This window comes from Heteronotia binoei, chromosome 5, assembly GCF_032191835.1.
Source record: "Heteronotia binoei isolate CCM8104 ecotype False Entrance Well chromosome 5, APGP_CSIRO_Hbin_v1, whole genome shotgun sequence".
In the NCBI taxonomy this organism is placed as follows: domain Eukaryota; kingdom Metazoa; phylum Chordata; class Lepidosauria; order Squamata; family Gekkonidae; genus Heteronotia; species Heteronotia binoei.
Window position 1 is genome coordinate 117,959,457 of NC_083227.1, and position 21,532 is coordinate 117,980,988.

The 21,532-nt window shown below is 41.5% G+C and overlaps 1 protein-coding gene across 1 annotated transcript in view; it reads left to right on the top strand.

Moving 5' to 3' along the window:
* The window catches only part of CLINT1 (clathrin interactor 1), a 95,509-nt gene that overhangs the window by 62,062 nt on the left and 11,915 nt on the right, over positions 1–21,532 (top strand). The window contains exons 7-8 of the mRNA XM_060240235.1: positions 6,508–6,742; positions 14,778–14,850. Coding sequence (XP_060096218.1) covers positions 6,508–6,742; positions 14,778–14,850 — 308 coding nt within the window. The remainder of the gene's footprint in view (positions 1–6,507; positions 6,743–14,777; positions 14,851–21,532) is intronic.

Consider the following 21,532-nt stretch of genomic DNA (forward strand, 5'->3'; position numbering starts at 1 on the left):
ATGCCAGCAACATTGGAAAGGATGATGGGAGCTTGCTTTTGCTGTGTTCCAAGTAGGGTAGTATGAAAATTCTTTTATAAGATTGTCCTTACAGCAAACATGGTGACTGCTTTTGTCTCCAGTTCTATACAATCACTGTGTTTGAGTAGTGCTCTGCCTTTTAAACAGACTCTATGGGCAAGCATGGCTTGTACCTTAGTGAGCCCAGAAACCTTATGTCTCTTCATCTTGCCAAGTTCTATCCTCCAGGGCCCTGACAAACTGCCACACTAGATGGAGCAGCTGTGCTTGCATCCACTCCTAACTGACACTAGCTGCATGGCAGACCTAAACCCTGCCTCAGTAAAAGCTACTTTAGTCAAGTTGGCTTCTCATCTGCAAAAGCTCCTCCCCAGGGCATCAAAAAGAAAAGGACAGTTAAAAGCTGACTGATAAAGCTGGTCCTAATAGAGCTGCAGTCTCTAGACGTATTTATTCTGCCCTAGAATCCTTATCAGGTGGGGGTCTTTTGAGCTGCAGTAAGCTGTTAGAACCAGTCCTGCTCATATTTTATGTGGTAGTGCCTGATTTCATCCTTATGTTCAACAAAACAGTTCACAGAAAACCCTCTTCAGTGCCCATGCAGTACAAGCCCTATGCTGGTTTCCCCCAAATCGTACACAGGATTTGGTCAAGTTTGCACCACAGAAATTGAGGTACAGCAATACACTGTTCTGTTAATCTGTGGTGAGGACAGCAATACAGACCAGCTTGCAAACCTTACATACTAGGAAATTCTTTGCATGAGGCTATAGTTATGATGGCAAAGGAAAACAATTTTTTATTTATAGAGCAAAGTAGCTGTTATACTGTTCTTCTGTTTTTTTCTGCTGAAGCTAGCAAGGCTACATGTTGCATCAAGATAGACGTGGTTTTGCTGGAGCTGTTTGCTTCAGGAAAGGATGACAGTGCCAGATATAGCACAGTCCTAGTATACACACTAGCTTTAGATCATGTGGTTGGATACCTGCAGAGGCTTGTTCATACTGCAGTTTCTTATGATCTCCCCCCCCCCCCCCCACAACAAAAGCCCATTCCTGAAGGCTGGGAAAGGATGTGGTGCAAGAAGATAAAGCCAGAAGGTAAAATCTAAAGAAATCCATGTATACCACAAATTCCTAGCTTGCCTTTCTTGCTGCAACCTGGGTTATACTAAGGAAGCACAGCTTTTTGGAGAGCTCAGTCGACTGCTCTGGTGATGGGACAAAATTACTTCTGTGAACTTGTTTAACTTCTGATAGTATTAGATCTTAAAATTAGCTTTGTAAATCAGATCAAGGTTCACCTATGCCAGAATTCTTTACAGGAATCCTGGCAACCAGTGTGCACTTGGTGATCTATCAGTGGATTGCGCAATCTGCTTCTTGCCTCACCCCATTTTAAACCATTTGACGTATGACTAAACAGGTTTCCAATGTTCTGTTGGTTTACAAAAATCATTCCTATACTGTAAATATTCTTCTAGTATAGATAATTGTATAAATTAAAAAAAAACTTTAAAAAAAGTCAACCTGACTTCAAAATGTATACAGGTTGTTATACAAATGCTGCTGTTCTACTTTAAAATCATAACTAAAGCCATGGAAATGAAGATTTATTTGCTAAACTTGTTAAGGTGTGTGGGGTTTTTTTTCAAATGTCTTAGAAATGTATAGTATGTCTGTATAGCCAAAGAGGCTTTTGCCTCTTGCTTCTAAATTTATCAGTGTTCTGGCTTTTGGTTATAATTCATGGTTCAGAGAAACAAAACAGTAATATTGAAAAATGCTATAATGCTTTGACGTTTACCCTCATTTTCTCTTCATGCTGAATCTCATGTCTGCGTAACAGCTAATGCAACTTTTTAGTGTGGAAGTTGCAAGTAATTCACATCAGCAGGCCTCAGATTCTGTGGGAGCTCACAGGAGCACAGCTCCTGAACCTTTCTGAGAGTTCCACCTCTTCCATCTGAGAGTTCCACCTCCTTATCCATTGAATAGTATGTGCAACTGCATGACAATCCCTGGATGAGCTCCACCATCTATTTTTCTATAAAATGATCCCTACACATCAGCATCTAATTGTGCTGAGCATAATGCCCCTGCTTCAAACTGCTGGCAGATAAGTTTGTTGACACAAGGCATCGTATTCATTTATGATTAACTTTTTATCCTAATTAAACCCACAGTAGGCAGGAGGTTGTATAGGACACCCTGGATTGGCTTTAAATCAAGTTGACATTCTTTGAATAATCTAAAGCAAGAGCAAGCTTGATTAACTTTATTGTTCTATAATCACATCCAAGAATTTTCACTGGTGAACCTTCTGGGTAGGGAGTGTCAGGGGGGAGGTGATGCACATAGTAATATGGGCCTAGCCTCTAAGACTTGGATTGAAATTTAAATTATATGGAACAAAACATAAGGGTAATGTCTTAATTTTATTCCTCTGCTTGTGACAAAACTAATATCCTTGTGGGGTCCTTTTACCACAATCTCAGCATTAAAAATGCTCTGTCAGAATTATGTGGGAATCTGGTGCTGCATTTAACTCAGCATGGGAGCAGTCCACCCAAATGCTGTTGCTCCATAATTTCACTTCATTTCAGTAGAACTTGAATTTCTGCACAAAACCCTCTTGGAACAGGAGGAGACTGCTCAACAGCAGTGTTTGGATTTATTCCCTTTACATTTGGCTGGTGCTGTTAGTGCCTTTTATTAGTTTGCATCTGTAATCTCTGTTGGAATAGAAAGTGAAATGCTGGGTATTTATGTTCACTGATCTTAATGAATTAAATGATCTTTGCTGGCAAGTAGATAATATACGGAGATGCAGTGGGAGGCATAACTAAGTAATAATAATAATGGGAAAAGCCTAAACCATTGTTAGTGGAGAACAAAGGATACCCCGCAGAGCATACTGCAGTTTGTGTTGCATCCATGCTGACAAGAAGACAGCCTTTCTTAAATCAGATGGTTTAGTGCTCTGTTACTTTATTGAAACACAGAAACCTTCTGCAGCTAATTCCTGTTTGAGAACAGTGGTCTTTCGGAATGTTTTTTGGTATGTTCTTGCTCATTATCATTGTGTGTTGATCTGTAGATTACTTTTAAAATAGAAGTACATGGAAAGTTAATTCAGGTTTTAAATCTTGCTCTTTCCTAGAAGCACAGGACAAATAACAACTTTTCCAAAGCAATTTACAAAATATACACACATCTCCCCACCTCGGTTCAATACAGACATATGGTTGAATCTGGCAATATATGAGGACAAGCATCACTGATCTTTGCCTTGTTCCCTTTATTCTATCAGTTGTTTGTGATCTGGTGAAAGTCGATTTCTATGTGCACTTTGTCGTCATCTGATGGGTTGCTGGATCAACTCATGTTTTATTGGCCTTAGTTAGTAGAGTTTGCGTTAGATGAGTTCCAGATCTAAACAATGTAGCCAGGGTTTGAAGTGGGCTTGTAGACAGTAGTTAAAATGAGATTCAAGGTTCTGGTTATGACCTTTAAGGCCTTGAGTGACCAATGTATCTACACGGCCGCCTTCTCCGCTATGTCCCTAGAAAAGCATTATGCTCTACAGGTAAAAGTCTACTGGTGATCCCTGGCCCCAAAGACATCTGGCTGTCCTCAACGAGGGCCAGGACCTTTTCAGTCCTGGACCTGACCTGGTGGAACCCTCTGCTGGAGGGTTCTAGGGCCCTGCGGGATCTTCTACAGTTCCGCAGGGCCTGCAAGGCAGAGATTTTCTGCCAGGTTTTTGCTTGAGGACAGCAATAGTTGTTGGGCTGGCACCCCCTTGAGGAGGATTCTCTGTTCCCGATGCCTCGAAAGCTGAATTGTTGCACTCTATAAAGGATGTCATTGGGTTGTAAACTGCTTGAATTAACTGGATTTACTGATTTTATATGTATTTTATGTTGATGTACATTGCCTAGTGCAAGGTTCCCCAACCCCTGGGCCATGGGCTGGTACAGGTCCATGACCTGTTAGCAACTGGGCTGCGAGGCAGAGGAGCCACACCACCCCTTTTGCTCATCCAGGACCCAGGCAGATGAAAGAGGCAGTGCAGCCTCACTCCGAAGCTGCTTCCTCAAGTGAGGCAGAGCAGCCCTGCCACCCCTTCTGCCTGAGCAGATGAAAGAGGCAACACAGCCTTGCTTCAAAGCTGTTTTCCCTTGCAGGGGAGGCAACCTCGGAGCAAGGCAGAGCAGACCCGCTGCCCCTTGGGTCAGCCATAGCTTTCATAGAAGCTGTCCTTGAAAGGGCAGCTGCTGTAAAAGCACTCTTAGCCCCACCTACCTCACAGGGTGTTTGTTGTGGGGGGGGGGGGGAGGTAGAGGAGATTGTGACCGCTCTGAGACTCTGAGATTCAGAGTATAGGGCAGGATATAAATCCAAAATCATCATCTTCCACTAGCCCAGGAGCCAGGCGGACAAAAGAGGCAGCATGGCCTCAATCCAAAACTGCCTCCTCTTGCAGGGTAGGCAGGTTCAGAATGAGGCCACATTATCTCTTTTGTCTTCATGGGTCCCAGGCAGAGGGAAGGGGCAGCATTGCTGCAACCTTCATCTATCCTTCATGTGTAGACCCCTGCGGATCAGTAGATTGGTGGGGGATCTTTAAATGGGAGGGGGAGGCAGATTGGCCGCTTCTGCCAACTGGCCACCTATCAGGGAGGCAGCAGAAGCAGCTCGTCTCCCCCCCCAATGTAAAGACCCCCATGGGGGGGTGGCAGGAACAGGGCACAGGTGGGGGAGGCAGATCATCTTTCTTTGCTGTCTCCCCGCAAGGTGGGGAGGTGGGAAAGACAGCCCCCATGGCTTCCCTCCTCATTCAAACACCCTGCCAACATGTTTATATGGGGAAGGAGAGGCAGATTGCCTGCCTTTGCTGCCTTCCTGCAAGGCAGAAAAGGCAGCCCCCGTAGCTTCCCTCCCCATTCAAACACCCTAGCAGGGGGGAGAGGGGGGCAGATCATCTGCCTTTGCCTTGTTCCCGCAAAAGCAGTCCCCCTGGCTTCCCTCCCCATTTAAGCACTCCAGTTTCCCCTCCCCATTTAAATACTCCAACTCAAAAAAAATGTAGATTTGACCCTGTCGGCTGGGATAAGACAATTCACAAACCTAAATAAAATAAATATAATAATAGTTGTCGCGCACACGTACAGCTGGTTTCTGATTCGCAAGCTAATTTGGAACATGTAAGTATTGAGTTTATTTAGACCAAATGCATGATAATACTGGATATGCACATGAATATTTCTTGTGTCATTTAATCCCCAAATCATCAAAAGCTGAGTTAGTGTGAGCCTCAGGAATGATGGCCCTAGAGCAAACTAGTTTATGCAGTAACCAAATCACTCACTCACAACTTTAATGCCAGTAGGTCATAAAAAAATGTTTTGTTCACAAGACTCCACCTTAGGGGGAGCATTCATTCCAATAAGTATTTTTATTTGGTGGAGCTTCTGAAGAAGAAAATTTCAAAACTGGTGAATGCCACCAAGCACAGCTGGAAAAGATAGGCAGCAGGAAATTGACTCACTTCATTGATAGCACCATCAGTAGGGAGCCAGAGCTGCAACGAAGCACAGGACCTGAAGTGGTACGTAAAGCCTGACAGATCAGACTAGCAGCTTGGATTGTTCCTGAGAAAGCTAATTCCTGTCAGGAATCAGGCTGTTGAAATTCATGCCAGTTGGAACTATCAGAGTAGAGATTATAAAGATACAACAAGTTCCTATGCCACAGTGTCCAAAAATAGAAAAATAGATTTTTCTCTTTGCCAAATATATTTTATTGCAATTTTGTGTACATGCATATCACATACAACATAAACAGCTCATATCAGGAACAGAGTACTTAGTATATGCATGAAAAAAGGACAACGGGATCAGATCAGATGCTAGAAAGCATATCTTATAGATAACAACTGAGAAGAGTGTGTTCTAGCCATTGTCTGGGCAGTCTTGTCAGCCATTCCAGTCAAGACTGAAGAAGAGATGGAACTTGATCTCACTGAAAGGTGCCAGTAGAAGTCTTTGACACTTAACTCTTTGATATAGCCATGTACTGAAGTTTGATTCATTTTGAAAATGAAAGTTAACTATGAATACATTTATGTTGCTCACAATAGTCACAGGATGAATAGCCATGCCCGTAGGCAGCCATTTTAAACAACAACCTTCTTTTATGGTTGAAGAGGGTGAAACTACTTTTCAGGATATTGTGAAGGACTTTTTTTTAAGAAGTATATGGACATCAATTCAGGAAATTATTCAAATTTGATTGATTATTATAAGGTTTGCCTGCTTATTTATGTGTATTATGCATTGAAACATAAAGCCTGAATCTTTGTTTGGTTGAAATGTCCCCTCTAGAAGCTGGTGTTCAGCAAGAATCTGTTTAACATGGTCACATTATCTTTAAAGCTCTATAGTGATCCCATATCTGAGCAACACATTCTTTATTTTTGCAGTGATAGTGATGAGGAAAAGAAATCAAGAAGAGGTAAATCCCCAAAAGGTGAATTTAAAGACGAAGAGGAGACAGTGACGACAAAACACATTCATATTACTCAAGCTACAGAGACCACCACCACCAGACATAAACGCACAGCAAATCCTTCCAAAACCATTGACCTGGGAGCAGCTGCACATTACACAGGGGACAAAGCAAGTCCAGACCAAAATTCTGCAGCTCACACAGCAAAGGTAGGAGAGCTACCAAATAGCATGATTATACATGATTGAATTCACATTCATCCTAATCTAATGTTTTCATTAGAAGTACACTTGGAGTTTTCTAGTATGTCTTGTGGGAGTAGCTCACTGATAACAGCTGTTATTTCCTATGCTTCGGTGATAATGAGCCCATTATTTCTTATGGAGGTAAAAAACCCCCAGATCTACCATATAGAAATAAAGGAAATTTTATTTTGGCTGTCAAGTTGCAGCTGACATAATGGTTTCAAAGAAAGAGATATTCAGAGGTGGTTTGCCATTCCCTTTTTCTGCATACTAACCCTGGACTATCTTTGGTGATCTCCCATTTAGGTACTATGACTCTACTTGGCTTCCAAGATATGATGAGACTGGGCTAGCCTGGGCTGTCCAGGAAAGGCCACTATAGGAAATAATGGCCTTTTAAATTTTATAGGGAAGGAGGTGCTACCAAAGAGCTGTTCGGCAGACAACCTTCCTCTCTGTTCTTTATACTTGCACATTCTGGGAGATAAATTTTACTTTCTACCAGAATTTGGGATTGTTTAGGGTATCCTTGAGCTCACCCAAAACAGTTGATTTCCAGTTTATGTTTGGCTCAAGTATATCCAAGTGCCCAAGCCTAAAGGTGGTCTTTTTCTGATTTCTGGGGTAAACTTTCTGTTATCTGTCTAACATTCTGAAATTGCTGCTTGCTCATGTTTACTGATAGGAGAGCAAGTGTTGGAGATGCCAGAAACATCTCTTTATCCAACTACATTTGTGGCATACATTGTCCCTTGTTTTGATAAAAGATTGTCTATCCATTCAGATCAGTGTCTAGAATTGATTACAATAATAAGCATGACTGACCTAAAGTCAATCAATAAACTCTTACTAGTGCAGAATTCTGCAGTATGCATTTTAGTACATTTGGAAAAGAGAAACATTCTGGACATCTTCAGTTCAATTTATGCAGGTTACAGATCATCTTCCAGGCCCATTTTAAGATTTCTGATATTGCCTTTAAAGCGCCCCCCCCCCCCCCCGACTTGGGATCCACCTATTGGGCTACCTGCTGTGTGTATCGTGTAGTACATTCCCTGCTCCATTTTTCCTTAATGTGTGAGGTGAATACATAAATGGGAAAGAGTGAGGCCTTTATTGTACTTGCTCTGGAGCCATTGAATGTTTTTTCTCAATGAAGTTTTGTGTGTCTGGTGTATTTTGGGGGGAATACAGAACCTCTTTTCCAAAAGACATATGGCTGCTGAGTAGGCATCACAGTCTTCTGTTGTTGTTGTCGTCTGTGTTGATTGCATTCTTTTAATGAATTATTTAATTTGATTTTAATTTTTGTAATGTTGGAAGCAACTGCAAGATGGGGAAGGGAATCAAGTATTTTAAATAAGTATCACTAATGTTGAAGTGTAGAAAGCTGCTAAAGTTGAGTTTCTCACGATTCCTTCATGCCCTTTGTTTGCTTGCATTCATTTAAGTCACGGGTGGGGAACCTCTGTCCCGAGGGCCGTATGTGGCCCTCAAGGTCACTTGGTGTGGCCCTCAAGGTCACTTGGTGTGGCCCTTGGGGATTGCTGGGCCAAACCGAGCCATGTGACAGCCTCTCTGGGATCTGGCTGGCCAGCGAGGATTGTGGGACCCAGCTACACTGTGCAGCAGCCTCCCCAGGGCCAGGCAGGGATCACAGGGCCCAGATGTACTGTGTGGCAGCCTCCCTGGGGCCTGGCCGGCCGGCCAGAATTGTTGCAGAGCCTGGAAGAGTTACTGTCACAGTTCGGTTTGCACGTGATTATCCCAGGTGGTGTGGCCTAATATGCTAATGAGTGTGTGACCTAATATGCTACTGAGTTTCTGCTGGGCATTTTCTACAAGCCCGGGACCTATGCATTTGTCTAGGGCGGTGGGCTGTGTGTGTGTGTGTGTGCCAGATTAGACTCTCCCCACATGACTTCAAATAGAAAAACAATTATTTGCATTAATTTTGCTGGCCTGAATCATTCTTCCTTGGTGGCGCACTGGTTTTTAAGTTGATAATTTTTTATGACCCGTGGATGATGATATAAATATCCATATGGCCCTTGGCAGAAAAAAATGTTTCCCACCCCTGATGTAAGTGATAGAACTTTGTAGGGCTTTTTTGTAGAAAAAGCCCAGCAGGAACTCATTTGCATATTAGGCCACACCTCCTGACACCAAGCCAGTTGGAACTGTGTTCCTGTGCATTCTTGCTCAAAAAAAGCCCCGGAACTTTGAATCATTTAGCTAAATTATTTAGCCAGAAGAGGGCAACATCACAGCGGATCAGTGCCCATTAGGCTGTAGGCCAGATTAAAGAATGGGTGAAAGTTGCTTAAACTGGCCTGTTCTCAATCATATCGCCTATTTTGTTTTGTAACAACAAATTCTTTTTTTCCCTAAACACTTAATCCTAGTAAACTTGACAGCTCCACAAACAAAATGGGGTTGTCTACAGCTGCCATACTGGTTTGGACCTACTTGGGAGATGCCCCAGCTATGAAGAAAAGATGTTTATTTGTAAACCACTAAGAGTCCTAGTAAGGGGATTAATCAGGATCAGAGAAGAAAATGTTTCTTCCAGTCCTAATTAATCACAACTAGGGATGGGCAGGAACTGCAAAATGAACTGAATTTTTACTCACATTGGGCTGGTTCGTGGTTCATTTTGATCCAGTTCATTTGGTTGCGCCATTCCCAAACCAACAAGCCACCATTTTTTTCTGTGGAGGTTCAAGTGGTTCATTAGAGTGGTTTGTTGGCTAGGCAGCCTGGTGCCGATTTAATTCCTAGGCAGTGCTGGAGGTATACTTGTGGAGAGCCCTAGAAACATCCATAGTAGTCGTCCGTGGCTTGATAGACAGCTCTGGAGCTTCCACTCTGCTCTATAAGAGCAGATTGTATATATAACAATCATACCCTGACTCAGTTGTTTACACTTTGCAGCAGGAAGAGAGAGGAGTTAGTCATTGAGTGAGAGAGAATTAGGAGAAGAATTGCTTGCTGTTGGCTGATTAAGGGAGAGGCTTTGAGAGACTACTCCCCCCCTCCCACACACACACATACATACAGTGGGACAATTTTTAAAAGATGAAGAAGAAGAAGATATTGGATTTATATCCTGCCCTCCACTCCGAAGAGTCTCAGAGCGGCTCACAATCTCCTTTACCTTCCTCCCCCACAGCAGACACCCTGTGAGGTGGGTGGGGCTGGAGAGGGCTCTCACAGCAGCTGCCCTTTCAAGGACAACCTCTGCCAGAGCTATGGCTGACCCAAGGCCATTCCAGCAGGTGCAAGTGGAGGAGTGGGGAATCAAACCCGGTTCTCCCAGATAAGAGTCCACACACTTAACCACTACACCAAACTGGCTCTCCACCTCTCCTTGCTGGGAGGGTAGGTGGAGGAGACCCTGCTGAAGACTCCTTCTGAGTTTGTCATCTCTAATTTGCAAAGGGGCTGTTCTACCACCTCCCAAACCACATAAACTGGTTCAGCAAACACAAAAGTTTGTGGTTTGTGGAATCTAGTGAACTACAAACCACCACAAACTGCCATTTTCCTGGTGTGTGCACATCCCTGATCACAATACCACTGATGCTATAAGTTGCTAAGGGAGCAAGGTCATGAACAGTTTTACAGCAGCCTGGAATGTGAGGTGAAGTTAGAGGATGCATGTTGTAGACCTCACCAACCCAAGGGTAAGCTTGGGGCCAGTTATAGTTCTTTCAGAGCTCTCACAGCCCCACCTACCTCACAAGGGAACAGCGTATCTTTGGGAACACTTTTCTCAACATGCCCCTGGAAGAATTACATTCCAGTAGCAAGAACCTTCTGGTGGTCTCCAACCAAGGAGAGATTCAGCTGTCTTTAACCAGGGCGAGGGCTTTTTTCGTTTGTTTGTTTTTGGCCATGACACCCGCCTGGTGGAACTGTCTGCCAGAAAACATAGGTGCTCTATGTGGTTTATTACCTTTCCATAGGGTTTGCAAGACAGAAATGTTCCAGGCATTTGGTTGAGGACAGTAATGGTCTGACACTCATACCCCAACCTCCCCCCTCTTTTTCCTCTCCATATCCCCTCCATCCAGGGGGTTTGCAAATATTGAATTTGTCATTTTGGATATTGTGAAAATATCAAGCAGCTGCTGTCATTATATGAAAAGATTATGCTACTCGGTGCCACGTCCGAGCCCCAGCAGCTACTGATATTGGAACAGGACCTTTCCCAGTCCTGGAGGGTTGCCTAATTTACCCTCAAACCAACCCACAGAAAGATAAGTAAAACTGGGTTGCACTGAATAAACGAAATAACTGAGTTCTTTTGTTCGGTGATGTATTTAATATACAGTAGCTAAACTTTCCACCAGTACTTAAGGACCGAGAGATTCCAATTAAAATATAAAAACAGAATTTATTTACATAAATAGTTTAGGGGTTAAAAGAACAGGAATAGGCATACAAACAAAACAGATAACACAAAAACAGTAAACCTGTCTAGGCTAGCCTGGGCTAACACTTGGCACAGTACTTGCTTGCTCAAAGTCTGCTCCTGAGAGGAGTATTCTTACAGCTGCACAGCTTAGTGGGAGAGAATGGAGAATTCCGAGGCAAACTGTGCAGACCTTCAAATGAAGAAACTTGGCTCCTTGTCCTTGGAGTAAACTGGAACAAATTGCCTCTCTCCACTGTCCTTTTGGAAGCATTCTCTTATATCAGAGGTCATCTCCTTCCTGAAGATTCTGACATCTCTTCATCATCTTGATTCTGATGTGTCATGAATTGCTGTGCTAACTCCTAGCTTACTTATCCTTGGTTAGTTGTCACACAATTAGCCATTAGCCAATAGCAGTTGGCATGCAGTTTAGCCCCCAGCATTTAGATCTTTCTGATCTAAACTGTCACCCTGACTGGCTAGATGAAGCACTGTCAATATGGTTTGACAGCACCAGGTGTTGCTATTTAGCCAGGTGGTTGTCCTTAACCCAGGAATCTCATTATCATGGGGGTTAACACTAACCCCGAGAGCCCCCTGGCGCAGAGTGGTAAAGCTGAAGTACTGCAATCGGAGCCCTCTGCTCACAACCTGAGTTTGATCCCAGCGAAAGCTGGTTCAGGTAGCTGGCTCCAGGTTGACTCAGCCTCCCATCCTTCCGAGGTTGGTAAAATGAGTACCCAGCTTGCTGGAGGGAAAGTGTAGATGACTGGGGAAGGCAATGGCAAACCACCCCGTAAAAAGTCTGCCGTGGAAATGTTGTGAAAACAACGTCACCCCAGAGTCGAAAATAACTGGTGCTTGCACAGGGGACTACCTTTTAAAACACTAACCCAAACAAAGACTCACAGAGCAGGGTTAAGACATCACAATACAATACAGATTCTGCTAAGTCTTATGTCTTGGGACCTCAATTTCTTGACAGATAGAGGCTGTAATTGTGTCTGTTTAGAGAAATTATTTTAATGCATTTTAATATAAGAACATAAGAGAAGCCATGTTAGATCAGGCCAATGGCCCATCCAGTCCAACATTCTGTGTCACACAGCGGCCAAATATATATATATATATATATATATATATATATATATATACACACACACACACACACACACACACACACTGTGGCTAATAGCCACTGATGGACCTCTGCTCCATCACACAGCGGCCAAATATATATATATATATATATATATACACACACACACACACACACACACACACACACACACACACACACTGTGGCTAATAGCCACTGATGGACCTCTGCTCCATCACACAGCGGCCAAATATATATATATATATATATATATATATATATATATATATATATATATATATATATATATATATATATATATATATATATATATATATATATATATATATATATATATATATATACACACACACACACACACACACATACACACTGTGGCTAATAGCCACTGATGGACCTCTGCTCCATATTTTTATCTAGCCCCCTCTTGAAGGTGGCCATGCTTGTGGCCGCCACCACCTCCTGATGCCCATAAAAGGTGCTTTGGTCTTAAGTGATGTCCATTGAACTAGAAACCCTTGCCTATGTGGCATTTTTACTTGTTTATGTTGGGCTACATCATTTGTATGTGGCCATAGGAGTCTGTAGCCCATTCAGTTATTGTGCTGGTGTGCTAATCTTGTTCTCTATCAATTGCCAAATTTCCTTAACTTCAGGAGTACAAAATTTCTGTTTTATCCTTCTCTATGCAGCTCTTCTGATTGATTGCTCTCAATTATTTTGCTTGTCCATCTAAGAGTGAAAGCCCTCAATAAGTGCACTGTAGGGAACTTCTTTCTTAAAGGCAAATTAAGCAGACATATTACTTGCTTTAATCAATAAAGTTGTAATGAGCAGGTTTTCTAGAAACCCCTCAGGTGGTGCATCGAGTTTATCATAAATGCACTTGACTTTGTGCCAAGGTTCATAGAATATTAAAAATGACATTGTGCTCCAGGAAAAGCACTTCTCACACATGTTGCCATCCTTTGTAAGTTCATGCAGAAATATAGGTTTAGTCAGTGATATTGGAGGTTGCCATTGCTCTATGGTGAACTATATGTGTATGCAAGAGAGAGTGAACCCATGGGCCATGTTAGTAAACTCATTCCCTTCCTTGTGACAAGAGAGTTAAAAAGGAGTCCCTTTAATTTTTCTTTAATGGTTGTTTAAATCTATACGTTCTGTAATCTGAGATCTAGCTTTATAATTAAGTTCTGCATATCTTAAAATATAGGAAGCACATTATCTCCATTGCTAAATACAAGTCTGGCAGGCCTGTGGTTCACCCTTTTTTTTGAAGTAAGCTTTACAAACTGATTGAGGGTTTCAAATTCAAATCTCAGGTTGTCTCTGAAGTTCCAAGGTTCTTTAGGAAATTAGTCTTTTAGTCAGCCCTTCATTTTACTGGAAATAATCACAAATTAGTGGAAGCTGTACTTAGAGAATTAAAATTATTTCAAGATTATATAAATGTATTTAAAGTTGAATATTTCACATTTATATAGTCTATAGGTGATGGCAGAAAGTGCTATTAAGTCACAACATACTTATGGTGCCCTGTCGAGTTTTCATGGCAAGAGATATTCAGAAATGTAAACGTTCTGGAAATTTTGAAAAAAAGGGCTTGGGTTTGGGGGAGAGCAGATTTGGGAGAAAATGCAGTGCTTTCCTATCCTTTTGCTGATGTAACAATATTAAATGCGTCATGAATAATTTAGCATATAAAATGATACTATTTTACATATGTATTGAATTTAAAAATAAAAAATGTCTTTCTTTTCTAAAAGAAAATGTGCAAGTATGCCCAGTGCTAAGGAAAGAGTTGCAAACTGCTGTGGTACTAGGCTACCATAACATTTGTATTTCAGCTTTTGCCATCTGAGAAGCAGGCAAAGTTGAAGGTAGAAAACATATTCTGTAATAAAAAAGTGTGTTGTTTGAACAGAGACTCTGTTGCACTGGGTGGCATCACCAGCATACTTTTATATTAAAAACACTGAATTCTTTTTAATATATTAATTATTGCCAAATTATTTACATTTGAACAAAAAGCATTCTTGAAAATATGCCCTTTCTGTTTTTAACATTAATAGTGTAAATTGATTTCCACCAAATATTGGCCATCGCTATATTGACTATCTGAAGTATTAACAAATGCTAGTTAAGTCCTTAGGTGTTTTTACCCCAGCTCTTATTTAATTTTTTCTCTCTCATTCCAAACTGTCTCTGTAAATACAACTTCAAATAATTTTATTTCAGGCCTATAAGATCCTATAACCTCATTCATAACTATATTTCTTACTACTGAGACAGCGCAAATAGTTTTAAATTGATAAGTGAATTATGGTTTTATATGTTTTATGGAAGTGATTGTTTTTATGATGTTGTAAGACGCCCTGAGTCCGCTTGCGGAGAGGGCGGGATATAAATGTAAAGTAATAAATAAATAAAATACTCTTGCTTGTGTTTGTCTATAGGTTCCTGGCAGCAAATCATCTAATGACCTGGTTGATCTTTTATTTGATGGTGCCGATCAGTCAGTTTCAACAGGTAAAAGGCATTTTGTTTTGAGATACAGACTTGTGGCAAAAGCAGTATTTCTTAATACTGGAGTAATTGAAAGACTGGATTGTTATGAAGCTATGGAAAAATGATACAAGTCACTTAAATATTGAGCTGTGCATATATTTATAGAATCATGGGCAAATTATCATATTATATAGATTAGTAATAACCATAACGCCTTAGAAAGATTCGCAGCTAAGTCACTCTGTCACTTTTGTGGCTAGAATGCAGTGTTATTCATAATTAATTCTAAGAGCGTGTAATCCAGTCAGGTTTCAGCACTTCTCATGTTACACATTAACAGAGAGGCAGCATTAGAAATGGATGGCTTCCATGCACAAGTCTCATCTAATGTATATGACAAAAGTGAACTCAACACTTCTATTATTATCATTCTGATGACACTTGAATAACCTAGTTGCAAAAATGATGTCTCTTGGTCACTTTGAAATTGCCATTCCAGTCATTTGATGCATTGCAAGCTACCAAGTGAAACTACTGATGGTACACATAGTTCCAAGCTTTGTTTTTATTCCATATACTGAATTGCAGATTTGGTAAATAAACAGCCCAGTCAGGGCAGCATAAGGATTATCTGTGGCTGGCATGAAATATTAAAGGGGTTCTATTCATATATTTTTGTACCAGTAGAATAGCAGTTGCAGAATAATAAACCACAGAGCAAATGTCTGAATATTAAGAAGTGATAGTTGTGTAATGCATGTAGTGATGAAAAAGCTACTATGAACTGAATTACAGGAAGTAGGAACTTATGAACCATGAATGCCCATTTTTCCTGTTTTCTCTGTGCACCAGCAGAAGTTGAAACACCCCCCCCCCCCCAAAAAAAAAAGTCTTGGTGCTTGGAACTGGCGGACCTCATGCACAAAATGCCATAAGGCATGGAAGACTTTGAAGAGGAAATGGAATTGGCTGAACTTTGCCTATTTGTGGTCCTAGGGGCTGAGGAAGAGTGAAGGCAAGGGAGGGGGGGAATAGAGACAAGGTGGGGGATAAACTGAGTCGAAACATGACTGGAGAGAAACAAGCTACAGCTTTATTGGCTGCAGCCATTGGAGCACTGGCACAGCATAGGGCTTGGATCCAGCATCAAGTGATGCGCCGGTTGACTTATGGCCCAAACCCTTTCCCAGTCCACCTCCTGGGTAACAACATGGAATGGCAAGTCCTGGGATCCCACATGGGTTCAAGCCACTATGTAGTTCCCCTGCCACCTTAGAGTAAAGTCAGACAACAGTCCCCGAGCTGGGCAAACCACTGAACAGTTCCACCCCTGTGAACCTTTAAGGGGGTCTCCAAAACAGGGGAAGGTGGGCATGCAGACATAGTTTCACCCACATGGATCCAGTCTAGTGGCCAAACTGCTCTCAGCCAAAGCTGTGGTGATAGCATGCCAACATGAAGAAAATCCCAAAATTAACACAGAGCCAAGAATGCAGGGAGGGAGAGGAAGCTGAGGCCAACTGTGTAAGCCCAAACAGCAGCACCTGACATAAATGGGGATGAGCAGATTGGAGTGAAGTTTCCAGGTCCTCCCTAGAAACTCTTCCCTCCTGCCCAGCCCAGATGCCCTGTGGCTGGCCAGCAGGGCATCTGCCTGAGCCTACCCAGGAGGCCCCTGGCCACTGCCAAAAAGCCTAGGGGAGGGTGAAGAAACCTTCCCATTTTGCCAGCTCCCAGCCCAGCAACTGCAAAAACAACTCCAGGTAAATCTGGGGTCATTGTTTCCCACTCTTGCCTCACCAAAATTGCGCACATAAAACTTAACTAACTCCCATATCAGCTTGGGAGGAGAAGGGAGGGGTATATGTAGTAGGTTATGGTTTCTGTGTAATATAATTCCTCAGAAAGTTTAACATAATAATAATAACCATATTACTGGACAGATGAAAGAATTTCCTTCTTTATCTTCATGGCTCCTTCCTCTTGGTTCCCAGAATATTAAATACCTCTAGCCCTCGGAAGACAGGATTAGAGGGCATCCCACCCAGCAGCTACTGGAGCAGCATCGCAACTGGAACAACAGGGGTCTTATATTGGAAATGGGGGTGGGGGTGGGATGAATTGTATCCAGTGCAGAAACCCCACTTTTCCTAGAGCTCTTGTACAAGTGGAAATGTGAGGGGAAAGTGCTCAATCTTATTGTATCCCTGGCTTGTCTTTCCACTTGCATCCAATTTCTGTCCACTGTAAGATATAGGGATGAAAATGTTAAGGCTAGTGCAAGCCCTGCACTGTCCATTTGAACATTTCTTTTTGTGCATTGCTGGATTCAGCCTATTGTCTTAAAGCAACTTATGGTCAAGAAGGAGGATTGTCATCTAATAAATAGGGAAAAGTCAATTTGTAAAAATCTTATTCCAGTTATCCACAAATGAGAAGGTGCATTTGCATAGCCAGTGCAGCAAGTAGCTCAACGGTCAGTAAAAGTGACCTGCTTATGAAGGACAGTGCTAATCTCCACAACATCATTTGGCCTCGAAGACTCCCATGTGAGACCTGTCGTTGTAAATTAACTCCTTCCATCTGGCTCCTTAGGGCAGCAGAGATGTTATTTGTGATGGCCAGCTGGTAACATGCCTCCTCTCTAAGAGATCTCCTAAAGGCTGATGTTAGAAAGAGGGTTAACATTAATTTCCATTGTAGCAGGGAAATCAAGAAAAGGTTTCACAACAGCAAGAAAGAATCTTACATCTAATATCAGCCAGCATGTTGAAACATACAAAATTCAAGTTTCACCTTAGCTTTAAAAACCATTTACTGAGTCTAACAGGAAAGGAAACCCTTAGCTCCTTTAGTAAATGAGCTGTTATTACATGATAGTATTTCTACAATGGACCCAAAGTGACCACCGCACAAGTTGAAAAGCATTTACATTCAGTGGGGGGGGGGGGCTGCCAGAAGGTATTCCATGGCGGGGGGCGGACATGCAAAGGCCTGCATTGGCACTGTTGTATGAAACCTTCATATGTATTATCAGTCTCTGTGTTTAACCTGATGCATCCACTTCAAGTATGAGAAAAGTAAGGTAACTTTTGAGAGCAGATGGTTTTGTGACATGCATGAAACAGTAAAGAGTTCAAAACTAAACTTTGATCTCCTTTGTTAAATGTATTGTTTTCAGGCATCTTTGGCAGAAGTTGCCAAACAGCTAGTCCACATCTGTCATATGAAAAGTAATTTCTAGGCTTCTAAGCCTTTTAGGAAGAAGCCTATACATTTCTTCTGGTCTCAGCACTCTGAATGAAAGTTGAAATAATAACCACAGCAATCAAATTAGTTAGTCCTGTATGATAATTATATTTGGCACTCCAATCCAATTTCCCCTTCTAGAATCTATAGTTCTGTGGCAGACTACACTTCATGATCACATATGCTGGTTATGCTACTTTTACCTGTTAGGTTGAAATCCTTCTGAAAGGTTGCTACCCAGACTTAGGTGGTACTGTCCTCTTCAGGATCTCTGTCAGTCAATGGGTTTGTGACATGTTTTGTCTGGAAAAGGTAGCTGTTGACTCACCAATGCATGACTTTAGTTCAATGATAGCTGTGTTGGCTCACACCAATGCATGACTTTAGTTCGATGGTAGCTGTGTTGGCACAGCATTAGTGGTGCTGCATTTGAAATCCCATAGCTTTGTAGATTTGCCTTTGCTTGGTAGCTTGCATGCCCAAGATAGGTCAGACAGCTATGTGAGTAAGCCTGATTTAAGCAGGTGTGGAGCATACCATATAGAGTTCACAGACATGCCTTAGGAATGTGTTCTTAAATTGGTCATTAGGGTGAATTTACCCGTATTGATTGAACAAGTAACACTATTGTATCGATGTTCAAAACCCTAAAAATCTCTAAAGTCTCTAATTCAGGTGTGTCTGCTTATGTGTGCCACACGAAAGAATGTTTTATCTTCTGATTAGCCAAAGGTATTGAAAGCCCTCAGATTATTTGGATAAATGTAGTGTAACTGAGCTTTTTCATAAATTTCCAACCATCTTCCCATAATGATTTTAAATCAATTCTAGTAAGTGCCCAATCTGTCTCTGATGCATGGTTTACAAAAGCATTCACCTTATAGAAAGAATGAGGGACATCTTTACTGTTTTCTGAGTACGTACATTCTGAAGTTAGATGCTGATATCAGCATTGGTAATCTGACGTATGCTTTATGAATATTGACTGAAAATGGCTTTAAAGTGTGCATGTAGTATAAGGGGAACTGTTTCTTTTATTATTGCTAGCCATTTATTTAAAAAGGAAATAGTTCTAGTTTAATTAACCCAGTTGAGAGTAGCAGATGGGGCAGAATGTCTTGCAGTGATAAGACAATTCTGAAATGGCACCAGATGTTAGAAGCTGTCCCTGGTGGTGTTTGAGTGCAACACAGATGTTACAATCCCACCTGGCTAGTTTTTAAGCACTGCAGGCTAAGCAGCTGTGATGTAACCCATATAATGTACGCAAACACTAAAAGCAGAATAATTGAGCTGCTGCTACTCCTTGGAAAGATATGACTACTTGGAGGTGAAATCTTTTAAGGACAAACTGTGGCAGCTAAGCCAACTCTTTTTCATTCTTTCAGAAGTATGACTCACCAGTATATTGCAGCTAGAAGACAACCAGTCAGTCTAAAGAGAGACTGTTTCACACAGGACATTTCACTCCATGTAGAAAAATCTGTCTTTCTTTGTGGGAAGAAACACTATTTTGTGTGAAGTCAGACCAAGTATTCATCTTTCCTATGAACACAATGGTCCAGGAATTGTTTGGTTCCCTGATTTGCACTTTTAAGATAAATAGTACATTCACAGATTTCATATAAAGAAGTGTACCTACTCTTCTTCCTACATAGAAGTGGGCCCCCTATATGAGAAAGAATGCAACTTGTTAAAGCACTTTATTTATTTCATCAGAATTATGTCCAGCATGAATTATATCAGGGATTTCTACCTTGATATTTTAAATCAATCTGTATTTTGATGTAAATAATTTACTTGTAGCTTACAAATCCGCATTGGGACTTTTGCGTCCTGCTTTGGAAAGGAAGTAAGCTTATAAAAATGAACAGTAGTGCAGCCTAATAATTTGAAATCATGAATCTGAAATTATTGGCATATCATTTATGCTTAAGGTCGCAGAGGAGTTATGTGGAAGAAGACTTAATTTTTTTCATTGTAGGTGGTGTGATAACCAAAATGAGAGGATTCCTCCAATATAAATCTACTTTGTATGCTAAAGTTAGTTCCTTTTGGAATTGGTCTAATCTTTACTGTATGGTATTTTTGCCAAGCTTCCCCTGGCCCTGTAGGCTGCTTTTTTGTTCTCTGAAGTTTTATCTATCTTTATAAATCATTCCTGAAATGAGTGCATAATATACCTCTTGTTTTGAGTTGGTGTGCAAGTGATAAGTTGGGAGGAACAGTTCATTTAGATTTCTCCTTAAAAAGGAGACAACTAAGAAAGTATAAATTGTGAGTATAAATGGGCAATTTTCAGAGTGGAGGGTGATAAGCAGTGGGGTACCGCAGGGCTCAGTACTGTGTCTGATGCTTCTTAACTTGTTCATTAATGATTTGGAGCTGGGAGTAATCAGTGAAGTGGCTGGGTTTGCGGATGACACTAAATTGTTCAGGGTGGTGAGAACCAGAGAGGATTGTGAGGCACTCCAGAGGGATCTGTCAAGGCTGGGCGAGTGGGCATCAACATGGCAAATGAGATTCAACATGACCAAGTGTAAAGTAATGCACATTGGGACAAAAAAAATTCATAATTATAAAAAAGCTGGTTTAGACCATGTGTTTGCTTCAGAAATTTTAGTTTTGATAGTACTTAGTATTTCCCTTATATTGTGTGCTCTCTTGTGTTTACATATCTAATATATATTTCTTATGTATGCTGAGATAACTCAATACCACTGGACCTTCTGTCACCCATGTGGATTAATTGTTATTTAATTTTTGTAATGTTCTTGTGTGTACCTCCCTTCATTCTTTGTGCTGATCTTCTTGCCCAAATAGTCACATGACCAGGAGGGGGAGCACTCTTCCCTCAGTTCTCTTCTTAAAGCCATATGAGCAAGCTGACTGACAATGACATCCTTCAGCTTTATCAGACTGAACTTGCCTCACATATCTGTTGAGATGGCTCTTTTTAAAACGTGCCAAGACTGTGATGTCAAGTGCTGAGACTATGATGCCAAGATGGCACAAAATGATAGTCTTGAGGCATGTTTGCTGTGCTTGGGCAAGGGCCGTAATACCATCTTTTGCCCAGCTTGCTGTCTCTTGATGCCTAAGGTGAATGAGGGAAGGGTGGCGTGCCTAAAAGTTGCATTGTGGGAGAAAGTGTTAGGAGCTACAGACCCCACCACTGAGAAATGGGATACTCTTGTTAAGGGAGTGCGGGTTCCTCCTGCTTAGTGCTGGCTGCGATGCTTGAGCCACCTGAAATATTGACTATTCAGCTTTCAGCCTTTGACCCACCAGCTAAAAAAATCAAAGAAAAAAACACTCCTGCAGAGCTTCTTTGATACAGTCTCCGTTGCCAAATCGCGGGGACTTTTCTCAACGTAACATCAGTCTGAGGCTTGCAGTTGACAATCCATGTCACCTCAGCATCATTGGACTTCCCCCACTGATCACTAAGCCC